General features: G+C 41.5%; 1 protein-coding gene and 2 long non-coding RNA genes across 4 annotated transcripts; 1 reads left to right on the top strand and 2 right to left on the bottom strand.

Moving 5' to 3' along the window:
* Positions 1-234: 234 nt before the first annotated feature.
* On the bottom strand, positions 235-18,096 carry LOC129588795 (uncharacterized). Of its 2 annotated transcripts, XM_055483180.1 has the most exons (3): positions 17,557-18,096; positions 908-1,017; positions 235-572 (listed from the first exon to the last, which is right to left on the bottom strand). In XM_055483180.1, the coding sequence occupies exons 1-3, from the start codon at positions 17,887-17,889 to the stop codon at positions 479-481; spliced, it is 537 nt and encodes a 178-aa protein (XP_055339155.1). In that variant the 5' UTR covers positions 17,890-18,096; the 3' UTR covers positions 235-478. The 2 variants fall into 2 exon arrangements, with proteins under 2 accessions (XP_055339155.1, XP_055339154.1); XM_055483179.1 differs by lacking the exons at positions 235-572; positions 908-1,017 and adding an exon at positions 13,353-14,402.
* On the bottom strand, positions 10,247-12,072 carry LOC129588797 (uncharacterized). Its single transcript, XR_008690516.1, has 7 exons — positions 12,004-12,072; positions 11,851-11,941; positions 11,625-11,796; positions 11,444-11,547; positions 11,061-11,209; positions 10,432-10,530; positions 10,247-10,340 (listed from the first exon to the last, which is right to left on the bottom strand). It is a non-coding gene; the product is annotated as an uncharacterized LOC129588797 (long non-coding RNA).
* Positions 18,097-18,857: 761 nt separating the features above from the next.
* LOC129588796 (uncharacterized) lies at positions 18,858-21,813 on the top strand. The gene is made up of 4 exons (XR_008690515.1): positions 18,858-19,392; positions 21,074-21,145; positions 21,227-21,435; positions 21,529-21,813. It is a non-coding gene; the product is annotated as an uncharacterized LOC129588796 (long non-coding RNA).
* The last annotated feature ends 273 nt before the right edge of the window (positions 21,814-22,086 follow it).

The following is a 22,086-nucleotide window of genomic DNA, read 5'->3' as shown; positions in this document are numbered from 1 at the left end:
TAAAAATAGGTACCTACTACTGACTATTTCGATGCGGTTTGTGTTGTATGGTAGCCAACTGTATTTCGACTTAAGTTCTCATTGATAGACTGTGCACAACTTCTCATTGATACACTCACTTAAGTTCTCATAGATTCTCATTGATGACTGTGCAGATACAGTATTGCCCGAATTTTAATGTCAGTGACTGAAAATATTACTGCTTACTGTAAAGTCGGCAGGATTTTTTTGCTGTCAAAGGCAGTTTATTGTGACAGGCTTGGTAACGCGTTCAGTTATTATGATGTGGTCCTGATGGACTACGAGACTGTCAGGTGTGGGAGACACCTGAAAATTATTTTATTCCAAAACAGAAGTACGGGATAACATTCACATTCCACTGAATATAGATTCCACTCAACTAGCTAAAGCAAGTTTAGTTTTTTAATATTGTTAACATTTCAAAAATTCATGAGGAAAACAAGTTTTTATTAGCACATCAGCACACAGTACGACATCTCGAGCCAAATCTATTAGCGGCGGTTATGGCGATCGCACCATCCCAGGAGCACACCCCACAAGAGCGTTGTAAACTGCGAAGAAGAAAGTATTATTATGATTTCATATACGTAATATCAACAAATAGGTCTATACAGATATGAGCGTTATAAATATTTTAGATAGCTTTTGCGTTGTCGCATACCAGCATGACTTGCAGTACCTGTAGATAATAATAATTGCCGGATTTAATAAGGGTGTATGATAATATTTGTAATATTTAATAAGGGAGTATGATAATATTAAATATTATAATTACAAATTTTATAATATTATATTTATGATATTTAATGATAATTTTAATAAGGGTGTAATGATAATATTTATGCGACCGTAATAAGCAAGTAGCATATGTATTTACAAAACCTACCTCCGGATCGTCACGAATGGCTTGATCAATGTGACCCGGCTTGATGTCGGTGGCACGTGCAACTTCTGCCACGTTTCCAGCAAGGAACAGGAGTTCGGCAACCAAATACTCTAGAACGCCGGCCATGAATACAGATGCGGATTCTTCAGTTTGGCTACCCTGAATCATAGCCTGGTGAATACGGCCAACCGGCAGTATTGCACCGGCTCGCCTGGAGCGGGAGAGGGCTCTACCTCTAGTTTTTTTCGCTACGCGACCGTGCGGCATTCTGTTACAATTTGAAAATTATAAAATGATTAATGCGGTTGTTAGGGGACAGTGAGATTTAAATAGTGGTTTGTACGGATCTTTATTCCGGATATGCACAATCTGATCTGCGTGCTAATTAAAACGTAGAATATGAGTAAAGGTAAAATAAAACAGTATTGCATCATAGTTCCTTCAAATGTTTCTCAAAAGTGTACTCTTTTGTTTGCAAACCAACCATCTGCTTCCGGAATAGTGACACACACGCGGTAAAAATAGGTCAGTGCTTTTATTCTCCAATACCTTATCTGTTGCTGTTCTTTTGTGACCTTATTGTGCAATTTTGCGCGAGGTCGGCCTTGCGCAGCCTGAAGAGTGTACAGCTCGTAAATCTATACCGCAAAAATAAAAAATGTACAAAATAAGTATTTAGTATTGTGTACTACATACTAGAAAAGTGCACTCGCTTTTGCGCGCACTGCAGGATCGAAGCGGAGCAGGACTATATCCTAAATGATGACACCCCGTTTTACAGTGGGCACTCTTTTTCGATTATTTAATGCTCTCATTCCAGCTGGTATAATTTTAGTACAATGACAATAGTGAAATCTCGGCCTCAGGCGCCGGTAAGCATTTACATAAAATTTCGCAATTACGTAAGTGTTTCGAATACATGTTTCGACACTGTACACAAAAATCATAATTTCTTCAACTCTAGTGGAAAAATTTATGCCGGTTCATACAGTGCTGTGGAAGGTCACCGCCACAATATGCATATAATATGCAAAGCAGTCAATGGCACAGTAAATCTGCTGAATGCGGTAGGAGGGGTTGGATTTAGTAACGCTGGTGACGTTTTATAGAAAACTAAAAACTGAACTGAAAAGCAGCGTTCCCGTATAGGTCTATCATGTCAAAATCTGGTGATACCGACTTGGCCGGAGGGCTACCATTTACACGAAATTGCCCTTAGTAATGCTAACGGAGTGCTATTCCGATTAGGCAGTTTTCTAGAAGGTACTTGTTAATAACCGGGATATTAATTTGTTTTGATTTTTTTATCGCACAGGGTTGTTTGGTTCGCTAATGGGGCACTGCAAAAATGTCTGTGGGGACATATTTGCCGGAAATTGCACAATTTGGGGTTTTTCTAGTATTATTTCGTTACTTAGTTTTTGTTATGTTGTACAATGTCAGAAGTCCGGAGTGGGTGTCAAGAAAAGAGTTTCAGGAACAGTATTATGGTACTGGACTGTGTCTGCAACACCAAACTAGAATATTGAATCAAAAATGTTTAACGGAAACCGGTAAATTGATACTGTCGCTATCGGCTAACGATTCCAGTACTGGTGATGAAGCCCATCGCTTGTGACAGGTAATAATGCCCCACGAACGTTCGGTAGCGCTATGTTGCCATTGTTACCAAAAAAGCAAACGCAGTAATCTTTTGATCATATCGGGAGATTACCACCGGCCAATATATACGGTTACCGTGCATAGGTGGGCATCCGGGTGCAAATATCACCGTGCATGTTAGCATTTCCTGACGGTGACCGACGTACAGACACTACGAGTTATATGTGGCGTGAGTATATACGGCAACCGTGCTGTGCATTTGGTGACAGGTACCATCGTGCATACGTGCATTTGCTGGTGGTTACCCACGCATATACACACCACATTTTGCATTATTCTTGAACATAGGCTTTCGTTACGCTTCGGTCGACAAGGTAAGCCTCGCGCTCCGCGCTCGACTTGTGTACTGGAAATGTTAGGTTTGAGTTCATGGAGTGTAACTAGTTACGACAGCCGTGTTAATACATATCGATGTATTGCCAACTGAAATTTGTTAAATGTTCGTATATAAAACCTTAACGAATTACGGGTACAAGGAGGGGTAAATACACGGGAAAGATAAACGGCAATAATAAGGGATAACCCTTCACGTGTTGTGCAACACGGCCAGCCACCAAGGGAAGGCAGTTCTAGTGACACTGTGCAGATCAGTCGTTGAGACTCCAGTCTCGAGCTGTTTCTCCGTAGACTTCTATGTTAAACACAACCACCTTCGTCTTGCATATTTCAGAACTAATCCGCACAATCGATAGCTCAAAAGAACAAGAAAAAATTTACAAGATTTTTGATACGAAATAATTCGCCACTAATTAAAACTGAAGCAAGACTGAACCATTTGAGTTTCTCGTAGACTAAGCATAGGAGTTGGATGATTTGTTTTCACGGAGCTCCATTGCTTTGTCTATGGGAAACTTAATTGGCTCTAACTTGTCTTGTTTCTCATAGATCACGGCTTGCGTGGTATCGAAAATCTTGTTAATTATTTCTTGCTCTTTAAGATGTAGATTACACGGTTTGATTCTGAATTCTCGAAGACGTAGGTGTTTGAGTATAACGTAGGAGTCTACGGAGAAGGCAGCTCGGGTCTCAAAGCATGAATTTTGTGTAGTGTCGCTGGACTGCTTTCCCTTGGCGGCTGGCCATGGTGCACAACACCTGAATGGTTATCCCTTATTATTGCCGTTTTTCCTGTCTATCCGTGTATTTACCCTCCTTCTATTACACTTTGGTCGCTTCAGGATATTGACATTGCATGAATGAAGAATTAAAGATATACTTTTTCGCATCTGCGCTCACTCGAGGAATACGTTTTTATTAGAAAAATCCTACTTTCAAACCTTGTAAAATTAAAATATTATTTACTTACATGGATACGGTACGCTACATGGATACAACTCGATAAGCGAATTGTACCGGTATTTGAAAGTATTTGAAGTACCCCAGACTAGCAGCTAAACATTTCTCTCAGTTAAAATATTGCGACCGTTTAGCACATTGAAGTCCGTACACATAATGTGCAGCCGAAAAGGCGGAGCATGTTGCTGCATTTTACAACCAATCACTTTCCATTTCCAACTGCACTACTACCGGCGTTAAAATACTGCGGCAAGCACCGCCTTTTCTCCCAGACTTGTGTTCAAGTCTAAGTTGTCAGGAATCATGTGGACAGCTTTGTTTAGAGGCGGCGGCGGCGGGGGTGTTTGGGCACTCACCGGCAGGGCCGGTGAGTGACAAACACCGATCCATTACTGAATTCGGCATCACTCATCATCAAGTTCAAGACATGTTTAGTGATCTCATTGGATTGAGTCAGGTTAGTTTTCGGGAAACATGATTGCATATCTCAAGAACATTGAATATTAGTAGTACGGAGATCATAAGACCCCAGAAGATAAGTGTTGCTATTTTTTGGGGTCTATCCATTTTATTAGTTGCCTTATAAAATTATCGTCTCGTAGCGCAGTGTGCAGGTTAAAGTACTTGTTTATAAATTTTCGAATAAATTTGTCATTCACGCCTTTATGCTTGGTTAAGGCGGACATAACATCTTCATAGGAATACCCTCGACAACGTAGAAGTACGTAAAACATACAGTACTGACCACAGACTGTAGAATCTATGCTTTGTCGCATCGTATTTGACATGGTAATGTAGTCTTGACCTATCCAGTCTTTGATGTGTAGAGAATACTCTGCTGGGTTTCGTCCAAACGAGTCAAAGGCTTCCACTGTACCGGGTTTAGTGCAGTAAAATGCGACCCAGTGCTCTCCCGAGGCAGTGCTAGGTTGCGTATTCACGATGTAGGCACCCGGAAATTCTTTGTCAGGAATTTTATCACAAGGAAAGACTCCAACAAAAATATCACGAACTATTGGATCCCTTCTAAGGGCATTGTCGATTTCTATACTGTTCATGGAGCAAAATCAAACAAAACCTGTCTGTTGTTATTTATTTCGATAACGTTGTCAAAGACTAACATTGCAACACACACCACTCCTTCCTTTAAAGCTTTGGCAAATTTAAAATTAATGTTAAGATTGCCTTGCCTAATTAGAGAAAGAGCCCGCGGCCAGTATGTCCGCGAGTGAAGTCAAAGCCGTAAATACAAAAGCCACCAGCATTATAATCCGAACGATCAAAGGGTAGCTCGCCCGGACCTTCTCCTAAACGCTCCAGTGTGTCTAAAAGTCCTTCGTAGGCCTCGGCTGTGGCCCCGTTTTCATAATCTAAATTGTATCCTCGAGTGGGAAACAGCTGGCCGTCGATCTCGGCATGGACATAAGACAGGTTAAAATGATCGAAATTAAAGGGAGTTGACTTGTATTCCCCAGCAAAGAACGACTGGGTGATAGGGCTAGGAACATTACCTTTGGGAGCTGTCCAATCACGATATTCGCCCACACGTGTTGTTGCTGACCAGATATCAGAGTACACTGCCGCATCGCAACGCGTTCAACGTGATATTTTGCATTATTGCCAACCAGTTGCTTTGTCATTGCGGCAAGATAATCCGGAGCTGGTTCGTATTTGCGTATACGCAATCGGGGATTCGAATCGCTACAACTTTAGGTGCTGCCAGGTCGCTATCGGCAATAAACGCTAGATTCTTTCGGTTACGAATCAGTTTGATGCTTAACTCTACGCCTGGTATAAGTGGGCGATCCTGCTGAAACAAGTCGCAGTGCAACTTGCCTGACAACTGGAGTGGCTTCAATGTTTGTATCCACTTTCGCCTTTTTCAGCACCTTCACTATGGAAAGATGATTTTCCGTCTACTTTCTCTGTGAAAATCGGATCTTTGGACATTTCAGTGTCCATAGCGAACCCACCCAGACTTTGTTGGGTTAGCTGCGCTTGTTTTGTATAACCCAAAAGGCTCTCCAAATAAGCGCGAATGTGATACATCGAGCTACTGTCCGATATACTGCGACCGCCTAGAGTAACACTAACTTGCTCGAAAAGACTGTGTACAATGTTGTTAATAGGGGCCAAACAGTCGCTATCCGTTGGTATGGTTCCAGCTGCATTAGTATCGTGAAGATCGCACGTAAATCGAATATCGGCTAAGCTAACCAATTCCGACTGACATGGAGCTACAGTAAATGAAAAATCATTGGATTCGTCGGTCGTGGCTTGTGAGGGCCCCAAATAATAATCTCTGGTATTCCATCGTTCCGTTAGTGTTGAAGGTAAGTAGAATAAGTGACTCTCTAACAACATTGATGGCTCTGAGCCGTTTTCTATAAGCGCCATTGCTACAGTTTGTCTTTTATCGCGTCAATTGCTCGTTGCTTCTTACTAATGCTGACTATTTTTTTCTTTCGTCCCTTAATGCCTGAGCCGCTTTGTTGACGTATTTTTCACTGACGTGCTCGACAGCTTTATCGATGGCTGATTCTACCGCTTTCGAGGCAAATGTCTTCATGTGTGGTTGGGCGGTAGCAATCATGTTGTTGATGTGAGGTGCAGCCTTACTAAACAACCCCGCGCAAATCCTATGATGCGACCCCAAAAGCTGCCACCCGTCATTGGTGCACCGCGGTAAACGGGCATTCCGTAACCGTGCTGACGATTGAATATTTGAATGTAGCGAGATTCATCGAATTTAAGTTCTTGGAGTACCATTTTTAGTGTTTTTTCAGTCGGAAGTGTAGTTTGATTATTGCAGTACCTGGATGGAAAAACACTTCATTATCTAAATCATCGCATACTTTAATTTCAACTGTTTGGAACGTATGACGGGCTATAGGTACGTAGTGAGGGCTTTCAAAACGGATGCACGTTTCTTCAAACGAGCTCGCTTGCGTTGATATCGTGCGCAACAAAGGAACCATAGCATCCCCCACTAGACCGTATTCAATGATGTCACAGTAGACGTGTACAATGCGATTATGTTTCCCCGGGTGGAGGACATAAGTAGGGCTATCACTGCCCGTATAACTGTAGTCTTGCAGCAAACCCAAAGCACGGGTATACTCTGCACCGTGGAACGTCAGGGTGGTGTCTGGTCTGATACTTAGTTCAGAGGAGTTACCACTGACTACGATATGACCATATAAAACTGGTTCATCATCCGTCGCGCCATCACGCAAAAGCACATTAACAGCGTGTATTAACCGGTTTTCGTCCGGATATGCTTTTCACTTAAAAACGAGTCTCCCGAGTGGGATAATTAGTTCGCGCAATACCAACCACTAAGCCGCTATTAAATTTTAACTGCATAGGAGGAAGTATTAATTCTGATAACGCAACTTCCCAGGTACCGTCCAGATCCACTGCCCTGGCTAATAAAGTTGTGAAATGTCCGGGACAGTTTTTTGGATACAAATCACGAGACGCCGAAGATGGCAGTGTCAAGTAAAACTCATTTTAATTCGTTTGCGTTTTCCCAAGAGTCATACGCGGGGCCGTAGCCATACCAATGTACCAGATATTGTTTTTTACCCTTGTGTGTGCGCTCCTTAATATCCTAGAAATGCGATGGTATGGCCTCTCAGTCATTACAAATTTTGACAGTTCGGAAGCATAGAAGTGTCCGTCGATTGCTTCACCAGCTAGGTCTTCGATAGCATACAAAAAATGGCTTTTATGTTTTAAAACTCTGACTACTTTAAAAATTTCTTCCGTGTAATTTGTTTCGTAACCTTTTCGAACGTGTTTTTCTTTTGGCAATTCGCACATGGTCGCCAGCTGTAAATGCGGGCCCCTTTGATTTCTTTTGTTCGCTGAGCATACGTTCAAGGATAGAGTTGCTCTCGTTTACTCCAACGTTTTCTGGAGCATAACCGGTTGAAGAATGCACAGTGCTATTATACCCTTGCATTATCTGTGGCAAAACGTCTATGTATCGATATGTGTTTTTTTCAGTCATGTATACGTACATACGGTTTTTAATGGTACGATTGAGTCGTTCTACCATTGCGCATTTTACATCATCATTTCGAGTAGTAAAAAAGGTTACATTACATTCTTTAAAAAATGCACGCATTTCTCTTCCAACAAATTCTTTACCGTTATCACTTTGACAGCGCAGTGGCGGACTGCATTGTTTGTAAATTGTGCTGAGCGCTGCAGCAATTTCTGGCGGCTTTTTTGACTTCACTGGCTCCGCCCAACCATATCTGGAGAAACAATCAACACACGTCAGCACGTAATTAAAACCATCGTTTTCTTTACGAAACTTTTGCATATCCATCAAGTCAATTTGGTGTTGGTCTCCTACATTTACTGATATAATTTTTCTTCGCTTAAACTTTTGAGCGGTATGCTTTATGTTGTGTATACGCGTCCTTAGACTGTAAGTATTGTTCAACTTGCTGACGTGTATAATTATGTTTTGAGCTTCTTTAAACAGACGCTCAACTCCTCCAAGGCTACCGGGGTTCCCGGCATCCAGGTAAATTTCATCTAGTGTTACCATTTTAAGCAAAGTTTAACCACCCTCCAGTTTGTGTTGTACGCTGTTTTTTACGTGGTGGCCCGTAGAACTTTGTTGGGGCTCTAGCGATTCTCCGCCTATATGTGTTGGTTTCTTGTTCTTCATCCTTTTGCTACTTAACTGAACATTATTTTTTTGTTTTCGCAGGCTGTGGGTTGTATGTTATAGCTTTTCTATGCGCTGCTTCAATTGGCATGGGTGCCGACGGGCCCGTTAGCCCCGGAACAGTTAAGGCATTTTCAACAGACAGTTGCGTAGACGTCGGCAACAGAGCAGTTTTATCGCGAGTCTTACGACGCACCGCGGTTTTAATTGGAGCCAACGCCTTACCTAAAACCTGTAAGCTGGTGGAAGGTCCCTCGATGGCTAGTCGCGTACCAGCATACGGTAACGCTGAATTTTTACGTGTACTTCGTCGCAGTGAGACTTCATTTGGTTGATAATTAAGTGCCTTTGCATTTATATTTGACGGTAGTGCTGGATTTTCATGGGGTTCGTAATCCAGAACTCCGTCAGGAGGAAACTCAACAATTGGTGATTCTTGCGGTGCATCTTGTATGCTTGGTGGTGTCGGTGCAAACTCTATAGTTGGCGCCTGGTTCTTCTTCGGCATGGTGTTACGGGAAGTTTTTGGAACACCACGCTTTTTAGTTATTGGTGGGACTTTTGGGGATTTGTATACGTGTTTGACTAAAGTTTTCGAAGGGGTTGGAACATAGTGGACAACAGGTTCGCTCGGCACGGTTGTAGGAACATAGTGCACGATTGGGTCCGCGGGCACTTGTACGTAATGCACCAACGGCTCGGACTGTACGTACTCAATTTGGGGTGACGAATTTGCTTGAATTTGCTGGTCATTTGTTGCTGTACTAACCTGGATACCACGGCTCTCAAGCAAAGGTCCGGTTTGAAAAATGCATCTTGCATTAGCGGCTTTGCCTCAACGTATTTTGACACGGTTGCTGGCTTATGCAAAAGTTCCGATGGCAAGGTATTGCTTTCTATGGTATAGTTTGGTGTCTCGCTAACCGGCAGGCGCGTAACCGGACGTTGGTTCTCCAAGGCGGCTCGCACCATTAGCTGCTGATTCATGTTATCGCTAATTTCTTGGGCCCTTTTCCAAGTAGATGTTGGACCTGACCTATTTTTGCCACTTACGAATTCTGATTCCGGTACTAACACGTAAGTCTTCATTTTGTTAGGAACGATGTTAAAAGAGTTCCCAAAACTGGTAGAAGAACTCTTAAAAATCCACCTTTTTGCTGTAAAAGCATTTTCTTTTTTTCACGCGTTAAATTCCGATTAGCTAGTCGCTTTATTTTTCCAACATGAGCACGTGCTTTCGCTAAATGTGTTTTACTTAACCCCTTTGGTTGCTTAATAAGGTTCAAGCAGGCTTCTTCAATTGCAGCGACCTGTTTAGTAGTAGAAAATTGAAAAAACGCTCTCTGCTGTCTGGGTGTCATCAAACGTAGAGCGTCGATTAGCTTGAGAATTTCTTCTGGCTTCATTTTTCTACATAGATTCTTCGGTAGCCAAAAATATTCGATTGTAAGCGGGCCTTGTCGGGGGTTTCCGGACGTAAGTTAATTAATAAGTATCCAAACGGTTCCTTTATAGCCTTTTATAAGCTTCTGGCAAGTGTGGCATGCCCAGCTGATGCGCTAGCGTTTTTATTTGCTGTGTGTCGCGAACAGATTTAAATACGACCATATATTGTGAGTTGAGAGAAATATCACGCATGTTCTTTCCTTGCTTGAAAAGGTTTTGTGAGATGAAAACAACAGAAACGTTTTGTGGTGAACATCACGGGTAAATAACGCGGATGCCTTAGTAGCAGATGCTATTTCCTCCATTAAATCATCCAAAATTAGCAGCGTTGTATCACCTTTTCTGAAAAAGCTTTCGTCATTAATAATGGAATCAATGCCTTGTACAAGTTCAATAGATTCGTCAAAAGTTGAAAAGGTTTCTTGCCACGTACCGTACGCGTAAACAATACGAGTAGGGACGGGAGTGAAACTTTGTGAAACGTTTTTCAAGAGTTGCAACGTAAACGTTGATTTCCCAGACATTGTTGGTCCTGAAATGTAAATCGTGCAAGGAGTTTTAAAACGAAAATCAAAAGTGATTTTTTCCATTTCTAAAACCTCAGATAATTCGACCTTAAGCCCCTAGTTCAGCACACCTGTAAAATCCGCAAAAATTCCGAAAATTTTCCGTTGAAAAGTCTAAAATTTTATGATTACTGGGAGTTTTGGTTAATTAACTGCAGGAGGTTTTTTATCGCTTCTGCAACTGCCTGCACTTGTACAACGGATGTACATCCTAAAAGAACGCAGTTACCCGTATGAAACACGTTAACTGTGGCTCCTAAATACTTAAATTTAATCTGAACTGCTGGAAATAGTTCAGGCTCAAAAAATGCCTTACTTACTTCCGGTATTGTTCTGCTTTTATTGTATAAATTGGCAAGATTGACTTTTGTACTATGACGGTAAGTGCTTACGATATTTGCTATACTACGTACCTTAATCTCCAAAGTAAAATCATGCAGAAGTAACATCAGCTTATAAAAGAGCAGCAGTTGCTCCGCTTCATCAACTGACTTACCGCCGTTTATGATGGCCTTGCCGTTCGCAAACAGTTGACAGAATGTGTTACCATTCAAGCGAAGGTTAACGGCGTTAAAGTTTTTCATCTTAGTAGCATCGTTCCCGAAAACACGGGTTATCGCGTCCAAGTCGATCCTTCTGTCAAACCTGACGGACAAAATAACGTTGTGTATCTCCATGGCTGAACACACTAATCGCGACAGAATGAGCACGAATTCTTTATATACGTTTCTTACTCAGTCTGTCGCGAATAGAGGCATTAGCCCTTTTTTTTATCCTATTTAATTTTCTTTTGCTACCTAAAAGTATCCCAGACAAAGCTGTAGATTGTCATTAGTAAAAGACCAAAACATAGTAAATCGAAATAGTGCATTATGTTACACAAGTCAAATGCTGTTAGCCTACGTATCCATGGACACTCCCTCAGGACCCCAGAAGCTGTCCTGTACAATGCGAGCTACATCCAAAAATCCTCGGTATGGAATCTGTAAAGAGTGCCCGGGTTGTGAAAAGCGGATCATCCGCCCATATTTAGGATGGATACTGAGAAGTACATCCATACAAGCAGGTCCGGCAAGAGTGACCTTTTCCGCAGATTTGCTTGTGATTGCCTTGTCCATCGCTGCTTGGATAGTTCCCGCTTTCAACTTATTCAGGACGTCCGAAATTTCACTACATCCCAGACGCACTCCTTTCCGGAACGCCTCTTCATGATCTTTGTAACCGTCTGTTTCCTGATCAAAAGCTAGAACAAGACTGACCTTTTTCGTGTTCCAAAACATACTTACCACATTGTTGACCTTATAGATGATGTATCCGTTCAGCTCTCCCAAAATCTCCAAAGTGCGTGCAAAATCCATTTTTTGATTGCAAAAGCGACTAACAAGTAGCAAACAATTTTTCTTACGGAACTGAAAAGCAACTGACAATTCAAGGTTTACCCGCTAGCCTTTTATATCCTCACGACTACAGCGACTGCAAAGTGTTGGATTTTGATTCGCATAAAATCCTCCAAAACTCCGCCTTTTTATGGAAAGCAATGGTTTCCATTGGTCAAACTTTTCCCAACACAAGACTGTAGCGATTGGCTGAAAAATCGATAATTTTGCTCCGCCTTTTTTCCCCTGCAAGCCTTGTTAGAAGGTGTAAAAGGCGGAGACTTGGGAAGCTTCGTCCTTATTGGTATTATATATAAACTATGATGGTCAAGCAAAATTTAGATTTCGGTTTTAGAAACAGGCTTTTATTGATTCAGTTTTTCTGTCATTAAACAGCAAAAATGGACATGCGTAATGTGATCCATCGTCTGGCTACGTTTAAACACACCAATTGGGACAATAGTTTACTTCCACCGACGTACTTGGCCTTAGCCGGAATGTTTTATCGTGGAACCGGGGATGAAGTTCAGTGCGCATATTGTGACGGTATTATGTCCGGATGGGGTAAAATCCGAAGCCCAAGGCGGCATCATCAATTACTGTTTCCAAACTGTCCAATGTCAAAGAGAACACCTGAACCCATTACTGCGGAAGGAGAAGACGTCGTGGAGGTGTGGGCGTCAGCGCCAGTTGCTATTCCGGGGACCTATAGCTACGCTGTGCGCTTTCCAGACATGATGGATTACAAGGCTCGTTTTTCTACATTTGCCGAGTGGCCTGAATCAAAAGCTCAGCATCCCAGGGTCATGGCCCAAGCCGGTTGGTTTCATAACGGGAACGGTGATTGCGTCCAGTGCTTTCACTGCGGACGAGAGCTTGAAAGATGGGTTCCCACCGATGGAGCATGGGAAGAGCACGCCAGAGCGTCGCCCATATGTCCATTTGTCATAGCACAAAAAGGAGAACAGTATGTCTACGACGTTCAGACCAAGCAAGCAAAGGAATCAGCGCAGACCTGTGACAAGGTATCTCAAGCGTATGCGGCAAGGAAAAGAGAAAATAACCCCCTGGAGAAAGTGCAATGTAAGGTCTGCTTAGACAATGAAGTCCAAGTTGTATTCCGCCCATGTAATCATCTGGCCTGCTGCAATAACTGTTCAGATAGATTGATACAGTGTCCTGTTTGCAGAACTGTGGTGATTCAAAAAATCCGAGTTTTTTTGTGTTAGTGTAAAGTTTCACCTATTATTCGTGAAAAACAAAAACCAAAAATCACAAATCGTCAAAAATACCGATTGCAGTATTGCAGTGCTACGGCTACTTTTGGAAAATGATAAACAACTGTTTCACTTGTTACTTTAAAGCAACAAAAAAAACAAAAAAAAGTGATAAACTCAAAAAAATGATGCATGTTATGTTGGCAAAAACAAAAAAGGGGAGAAAAAGGGAGGGGAAAATTTAATCAAAGAAAGGGGTGAAATGGGTGGGGAAAATTTAAACAAACAAATGGGGTACACCGGGTTGGACGATGTATCGTAAATCAATAACATAAGGTGGTGTTGTGACGCCGAATTGTTTGTGTTAAATGCACGTCGTATGCAGTATGTTTGTAAACAAGATGTTTCTTGTTTGTTTGGCCATCAGTTGTTTGTTTGGTGACCATTTCAACGCTTCTTTTCTTCTTGCAGGCTTGGTACAGTGGTGCAGAGGTTGAACAGATCTTGCCTTGGGCTGCTCCACGTTGTGTCAGCTGCAAACCGGAGTGTTCGGTACTGAAGGCGAGGGTTGTTGTCTTCAATTAAGCAGGTCGCGACATTAATTTTTTGGTTCCAAGGAGCGTGTGGTAATTCGCCATCAGTTGGATAACCGTCAGTCATAACTAGCAACATCTTCCACTCTGCATTCCTGTTTTCAATATTCCCGAAGATGGAATACGATGACTTCAGAGCTGCACACAGAGATGTACTGGGTCCGTAGATATAAGGTTCGATGCTATCGATAATCCGGTCTAGTTGGTGTTTTGTTAAGTTCTTGGTCCTTGTTTTCTTATGGCCTATTTCAGCAGCTTCTTCTATTATATTAACCGCTTCTTTCAGGTGGATGGAGCCAGGATGGCTGTGTCTTTCAAGGATGTGATCGGTGCACTTTTGAACCTGCATTCTCGCATTGAGGCGTTCATTTTCAGCTGTGTCGTTGGTTGGTCCTGTCATATAACCAACCAGGCTTCCCAAACCAGTAGGAGCTGTCATTTTTTTCAAGCCATCGTATGCATACTTTGCAAACTGCCCCCGGCAGGCAGATGGCAGTTCATCGATTGCTGTCGCCAGCAGGTGCGGCTCCTTGGAGTAGAATGTGTGCAAGAAGAAACACTCGCGCTGTGTCAGGTACTTGCGTACATACTCATCACAATTAGGTGCTCCATTGTATCGCAGCAAACTTATCAGTAACTCATAACCAGGTCCCTATCACAAAAACGATGCGAATTATTTTTACGATCATTCTACTATTTCAAGCTTCTTGTTCATCAAGCGGCCACCGGGAATTATACCGATGCATCAGGCCATGAGCTCATCAGCGAGTTTGGCAATTGGCCGGATACAAAGGGCTCAAATGAGTAAGCGCTCTAATAAACGCCATAGGTCTATTGTGTGCAATGTTACTCGTATGTTCACACGAATGCATAAGCCCGTGCAATAATTCACACGGTGGGTTCGTTTCGCATTACTGCAATTACTGCAGTAGACGAACGTTGCTTAAATGCGTATTCAGGTCATATAATAATATTCCTCATACATATGGTCGTGTAATATTCCACGCGCTCTCAGTGGGGCTGAGGTAAGGGCACAATAAGTTTTATTGGAATTATTTTTGTGTAAAAATCCTTATGACTGTTCTCAAAAAGATAATGTACAAGGCAAATGCCAACTATTTCCCGTCGACCTAGTACCGTATATCTCTTTCTCCTGCTGCCGCGCTGGTGTGCGTGAGAGTATGAGCGCACTCGTAACACATGCCATTCAGCCTTGTCAGATCTGACCCTGTTGACTATGTCGATTACCTACCCAGTAGTACTTTGTAATAAGCAGTGGATCACCAGATAAAAATCGAGCTCTGAGTCACTGACCGTCAAATAATTGTGCTGCGTAGAGACAAATGATCGTGAATTGTACTGCAGGGCTGCACATATTAATGCGCATGCTTGATGGCAATTATTGATTAATCTAATAATCTAATAATCTAATAATTTTTAACTTAACTGAATAATGTAATTCCGTTTACGCATTGTAACTTAACTAGGTAAATATTTAGCGTAATTAATTATTGTACGTAGTTAGACTTAAATACGCAGTGAGGCATCCTAAACATTTATAACTTGACGGAACAATATAATTCCGTTTACGCAATGTAAAGAGTATTCTAACGAATTTGTTAGCGTAATTTATTATTGTAGTTAGACCTGATTACGCAAACCAGAACAACATTGGTAATATAAACTAATAGTAATCACTAATAGGAATTACTTTATCTGATAATCATAATTACTAAATTAGAAACCAGTTAATCACTAATAGTCTATTACTAATAGCAAACTTTTTAGTCTAGCGCGCTGAATTAGTAATGCAGATTTAAACTCAGTCACATTTCATTACCAAATTAGCTGACAGAAATAAAATGCTTCAGCATTTTACTGGTGGCCACTGTACAAAGCTCGGTTGCCAATGCTGAAGAACGGAGGTGAATCAGTATCGTATGTATATGTGAAATACAGTAGAAAACGCAGCTGCGACCGTGGATCACGTTCTCAGTCCTACGCATTCTCATTTTTTTGCGCTGTGTCATCCATCAATATCCATCAATCATCCATCATCCATCCTAGTGCCGCATACTGCTTTCACATCTTATTTCGCGATATCTTTCTCGAAAATTTAAGCTGGGACTGATCGGGCCTACCATAAGCTTACTAAAAGGAACAACAGCGCGCTGGTCTTCCGCAGATTACAGTAGCTTGATTTCAGAGATGGAAGGTTCCCTATCCCTTTGAACCGATAAAGGTCAGATGCTTTTTCTGAACAAAACATGTTTCCTGACTTCTAAAGTTAACCGTTTTACTCACCGGTGGCTTTTTCGTCCGATATTTAGTAACACGCAGTTTTACTTCTTATTAAGGCGACCTCCAAGCCTGCGCAACGAACTTGAGATAACGCTTTGCGATAACGTAAAGTTATCTCAATAATAGTTTTCTCATTGCTATTTTCGGAGAAAGTAGCAAAATTGGAAGATACACACAGATGCATTTTCCAAATCAAGGAAATCATTATGGTTCGAACTATCATGAGTTGTGCGAGTCCTGTGGTGGCCCTGGGCTATCCCATATGGCTGCTTTGTAGGGAAGTATTTTTTGATGCAGTTTCTAAAACACGCTGCCAGGCACAAACAGGTCAAATTACACCGTCCATCAGTACAAGAGCGATAGGTTCATTTTGCATAAAAGGACAAACCCAGGTATAAAATAATGGAAAGTTTAACTGCATTCAGCGCTTAAGCTAAAAAATGCTTCTTAGCAAAAGCCTGCAGGTGATGCCGCGCCCATGCGGAAAAACGAGAATCTGTGTGTGGATCGTAGAAAACTTTTGAAAACGGGCGGCCAGCTGGGAGGGAACAGAACTATACACACTTTCACATCTTCGTTCTCACCTGTATTAATAAATGTTTTGAAAGCAGAAATAATACGTAAAATTACGTACCTCGTATAGACTTAGGTGAGTCTCATTGCTTTATTGTTTGCATACTTAGTTTTCTTGCTGTTCAATATGTTTCCAAATCCACATATCATGCACCAATCGTTATTTTATATTTAGTGGAATCGTGCATTACCAATACACAAAAGCCTTTCATTAGAAAACTGCAATTAAACAGATAATCTTTTTCATATGTATATATTTAAAATCTTCTTTAGATCTAATTTCTTGATATTGGTGGCGTTAAAAACCTTACAATGTGAAAGCTCATTCTTTGCAAAAACTGAGTTTATTTCTAAATTTTAGAACCGCAATTTGTTTCTGTCGGAATAAACTTTCCAGTTACTACGCGCCCAGATTGTACTCTGCAGCGGGGTTCCGGATTCTGCATCGCTGTCTTCAGTTATGCTAACAAAGTCAAATTATTATGATGACAAATACAGTAATTGTTATTATAGTGACTGCTCCATAAGCATAAGAAAAAGAAAAAATACGAAACCGAAGAGAACATAAGAAACGTTGGATTACATATTATAAGTAATATAACACATTAACACCATTACGCACTGTATAACAACTGATTCGTAAATATCACGAATAAGAGCCTATTTGTGGTTACAATCAAAAGTTTCGTGAATCGCCCCTACGGAGTACGGGAGAAGTGATCGCCCGATAAATAACAATAGACACGGATCGAAAGTTTCAACCCCGGATCCAACAGTGGATCCGGGTTAGTGGATCGCCCATGATACCGACTGCTCCTTAAGTAGACCGTGTCCTGCCTTTACTCCGTACACAAAGTTTTGCTCTACCTTTCGCTCCGTGCACATGACTCTGTCTTACACCGTGTATACCGGTTTTATCGCATTAAATTTACCTGTCCATCTTCATGCCATCTCGGACGATTACTGTCGTCGTCTGTAATGTATCCGTTTTCCTTCATGTGTCGACGAACAATGTTCTGGAATTTCAGCAACGAGAAAATGTCGATAAGATACTCGACTCCAGATTCTGTTTTGATCCCGAATGCCACTGCAAATAATCCACAGTTGCTTTTTCCGGATTCTTCGGAGGCAGCTTGAACAACCGTATCAAATACCGTCTGCATTCGAGAGGTTTTTTCATCTTCATTTTTACTTTGTATGTCCGAGTACACCTGGCGCATGCTATCGGAAACGTCTATTAGTATACCGATAGCCGTGCGAGACATTTCTGTTCTAGTTTTTCGCTCATAACTGAAGAAATATTATTAAACGAGATGCAGAAGTCAGCATAAACTCAAGTGAACTTTGGCGCTACTTAATCTGATGTTGTTGCCTCAGATGGAAGTGCACGAGTATTATAGTTACAGCTGGCACTACCTCATTCGAAATTTGGTTACGATATTTTTCTGCGCCCTGCAACTACAACTCCTTACTGTGCGCTGTGCCGTGAAGCTTTTATTTCTGCCTTCCTGTGCGAAGCGTATATTCGGCTGGGACAACCGCGGTTCGTTGCAGTTGAGGTCATGTGGAGTTAAGTACAACTGACTCATCACAACTAACTTGTTATCGTTGCAATCAGAACGTATTGTGGCACCGAACGATCACTTTACGACTGTCGCTTGAATGATAACAATTAACAGTTAACTGCGCAGAATTTCGTTGGCCTTTCCTGTTTATGATGGACCAATTCACAACTGTGCAAATATCTTACCTTCCTAACGTTACGTGAACAGTAAGCGCACCTTAAAATGAAATTGGGTTTTATCAAGATTAATGAGCTTCTCTGTACTAATAATTACATTAAAAGCAGTTTATTACCCAACGGTACCACGATTACGTTCGGTTAACAATGCCGTTCGCTCGTTAATAAGTGATAAGCAGGGTTATCATTCATCATTATGCAGAGCTGCTCCTTAAATTGCAATAACTTCATGATTGTACTGGCATACCTACATCAGTACCGCAGTACATCAGTCAACCAGTGCTAGTAAACAACCCGGTATATTACGACAGAGAGACAGAGCCAATCGTCCACGGAATTATAACATCGAAGTGCGTAAGGGGTACCGTACAGCCTGACTGATTTGATACAAACACTCCATAAACTGCGCACCGCCGCTCGACTTTATTTATAGCGGTGCTGGCAAGAAGGGAAGTCGCAACTATATCAGACCAATAAGTAATTACTCCTAATACTCTTAATATTGTTGTAATGACTCTTAATATGTAAAACAATGTGTAGTGGTGCAGTAAGCTCAATAAAGTGCATTGACAAGTAATGCTTCTAGGATGTTAGGCTAGCATACCCGGCATAATCAGATATCAGATGATTTGACAATCATGAAACAGTTTAACAATGTACGTAGCCGCTTTTTTGCCATTATATTAGATTTTTTCACAGCGTACAAGTCGCCGTTTTCGCGTAGGACTTTTATGCGACGCTACTTGCAGTTCTGCAGTTTTGTCTTCACGGTCATGATAATTTTGGATCTCCTTTTGACATTTGCGACATTACGCGGAATTATACTAAGAACCCACTGTGTTTGTCCTCCGATGAGAAAAATTTATTGCTCGCTTTGATATTGCTCCCATTCGGATTTGCGATGATGAGGATCCTCAAGGGCAAAACATCGACAGAAGTGCTGCTTAAGGGATTTGGCCCGGTACATAGCACCAAATTCGTGCACATACACGGGAATATTCGCTTTCGCGCACTTCCAATCACTTTTGTAAGTTGCTTTTTGACAATGTGTAGACAAATGATTTGTATACATAGGCGTGAAATCCGTTTTCGCGCGCAACGTCCGGTTGCGGAGTTGTGAGGGTAACAAAATTCCAAACAGTTTTTTTTTAAATGCATTCAGGTTAACTAAAAGTCTCATTATGGACCGATCCCTTTCAAATTTTGCAAGAAATGCACATAACCATGAAGATCGTTCTTACACGGATCCAGACTTCCACGATTTTTTTCGAATTTTAAAATGAATTTTAGGGCTTCCACATCAAGATCTGCTAGCAAATCCTTATCCCAGCATGGAATCAACATCACCTTGTTGAGCAGTGCGCTGCTCTATCTCATTACGCGCACCCCAAAGTTTTTTGGATTTGTGCGCACAGGCAGTACCAGCTCGGTATTACTGGGACTTTGCTTACATAGATGATGATAGCATACATACTCTCGTGAAACCGATAATAATGGTAGCAACATACTGCGGCTATTCGTTGAATTTCTACATTTATCTGTTGACTGAACGCCAGTATCGCCGCAACGTCGAGCTAGTCGCCCGTCCAGCATGCCATCCATGCTTCGCTTCCCCACAATGTTCGCTTACGGAGATGATGAGCAGCGAACCGGAGACCGGGAGATGAATGAAAGGCCCCCAGCAAATACAATAAATTCGTCGATTCAAAGCAGTAACTCTTAGGACGCTTATAAAAGCAATCGGCTCTTTTGATTGAGTACTAGTACCGGTACTTGTGCAATAAGTTTACTGCGATAAAGTATCGTGAATATTTAACGGCTCCTTCCCGTATTCCATTAGGGCCAGATTCGTGTGTCGTGCAGCCCAGGTAAACAACCAAACGTTCTGAAATGAATAAACGAATAAACCGTCTTCCACGAGAGTGACACGGCTATGTTGTAGCCGCACATTAATTTATCAGTCGTTCGTACAGATGGCCAGATGAATTTTGCGAATACCGGTAGCTAGCCGGACATCCACAAGCCACTATGTATTCGCAAGAGTGTTTAATATACTAGAGCCACTGAAAAGTGAAAGCGATAAGTCTCATTTTGAAAATGTGCTCAATCGCAGTCGGAATACCACTGACAGGCGTGACTGACTATAGCGAAACATGATAGGCATTCTGGCGTTGCTGTTTATCACCACATTCCAAAGTTCATCCTATTTTTCAGTACAGATAATAATATGCTTTCATAACGAAATACACATATACGAGTTACAATATGTTTTGCACAGTGACACAACGTTCAACCACTGAGGCGCTCAAGCAGTACGTGAAATACATGTAATAATGAAAATTAACAGTAACTTATTAGTAATATGGGTGCAAATAATTTGTAATATTGCGCGAGCTCTGATTCGCAAGTTTCGACTGGCGAATTGACTAGTGCGATGGTACAAACTTGTAGTTGGCTTTGTACCTACAGGATAGTGCATAATACGTTTTTCCATACACATCAGACTTTGTGGTGCAAGTTCATCTAGCGACTAAAAGTAGCACTCAAGTGTTATACAATATTATACACGGTTATCATGCGTCAAACATCTTCCACGGTCATGACTAAACCGCACTTAACGTCTAATAACGATAAATAATAATAAATAAATAACAATACTGAGTACTGTGGTTAAACGTTTTTTATTCCGCTTTTTGGTGTGTTATTAGGTGGAGACACCGAAACGTCGTGGAACTGCTTGGAGGTCTACGATATAGCTGGGAACACGTGGCTTAAGAAAAGTGGGTTCTTTCTGCCAACAGCGATGCGGGTTGTAATGATATTGTTTCAAAATTCACAGCAACATTTTCATTCAATTTAAGGTAATACGAATTTTGAAACGCAGTATGGCCGGACGTGGAAGCTTTGCCTGGAAGGTTTACGTTCTTGGTGGCATGACCGAGAAGAGCCCCGACGGGTGCGGTTCGATTGAGTGGTATAACGAAGCCACCGATACGTGGACACTGCATGATTGCCGACTGCCAAAGAACATCAAGGCTTTCGGTTGTGTGATGACGCGGATGAAGAAAAAGTTAGTTCGAAAGGCGGAAGACAGTCAAGTTAAATCAAGATAGTCAGGTTAGTCAACTACTCGCGTATGCTTGATGCTTTCTTTGCTTTACAGGGACAACGGTAATTCCGGCTCATCCGATCTCGAGGTCGGGTTGATCATGATGATGGAATGGACGTGGCCACAATACGAACCATGGATAATTTCGGCGATTGAAGTCCAGATTTATACTGCTTACGTTTTTTTATAGCGATAGTGATAGCCATTTTCATACTGCTTGTTTTGTTTAGCTGCTTGACGTAGTTTGCTACGTAACAAAGATTGGAACTAGTGTCTTTATGCAAATCCGTGTTTTTACCTTATACAAAGTACGTTCTAAAAGATTCTCTCCCTTTTTTTAATTTCTCCGACAAAATTAATCAGGAAAACACGGAAACCAAATCTTACGGGTTCTTTTTTTCGAAGGAAACCAAAATTGTTTGTAATCGAATGTTAAAATATGCTTGCAGATAGCAAAATTATGAAAAGTTAGTGAAAAACATTTTTGTCTCCACTCTGGCAAAGAAATTAATGATGACTTTGGCGCATTGGACTAGGCTAAAGATACAGTTTTTATTGACGAAGCATCTTTAGTTCCGCTAGGCAGGAAATACAAAATCTAAGAAACGAAGT

The sequence above is a fragment of the Paramacrobiotus metropolitanus genome, unplaced genomic scaffold (genome assembly GCF_019649055.1).
Source record: "Paramacrobiotus metropolitanus isolate TYO unplaced genomic scaffold, Prichtersi_v1.0 Parri_scaffold0000031, whole genome shotgun sequence".
NCBI lineage: Eukaryota > Metazoa > Tardigrada > Eutardigrada > Parachela > Macrobiotidae > Paramacrobiotus > Paramacrobiotus metropolitanus.
Note: the sequence above shows the minus strand (reverse complement) of the source record. Positions and strands in the feature narration are given on the sequence as shown.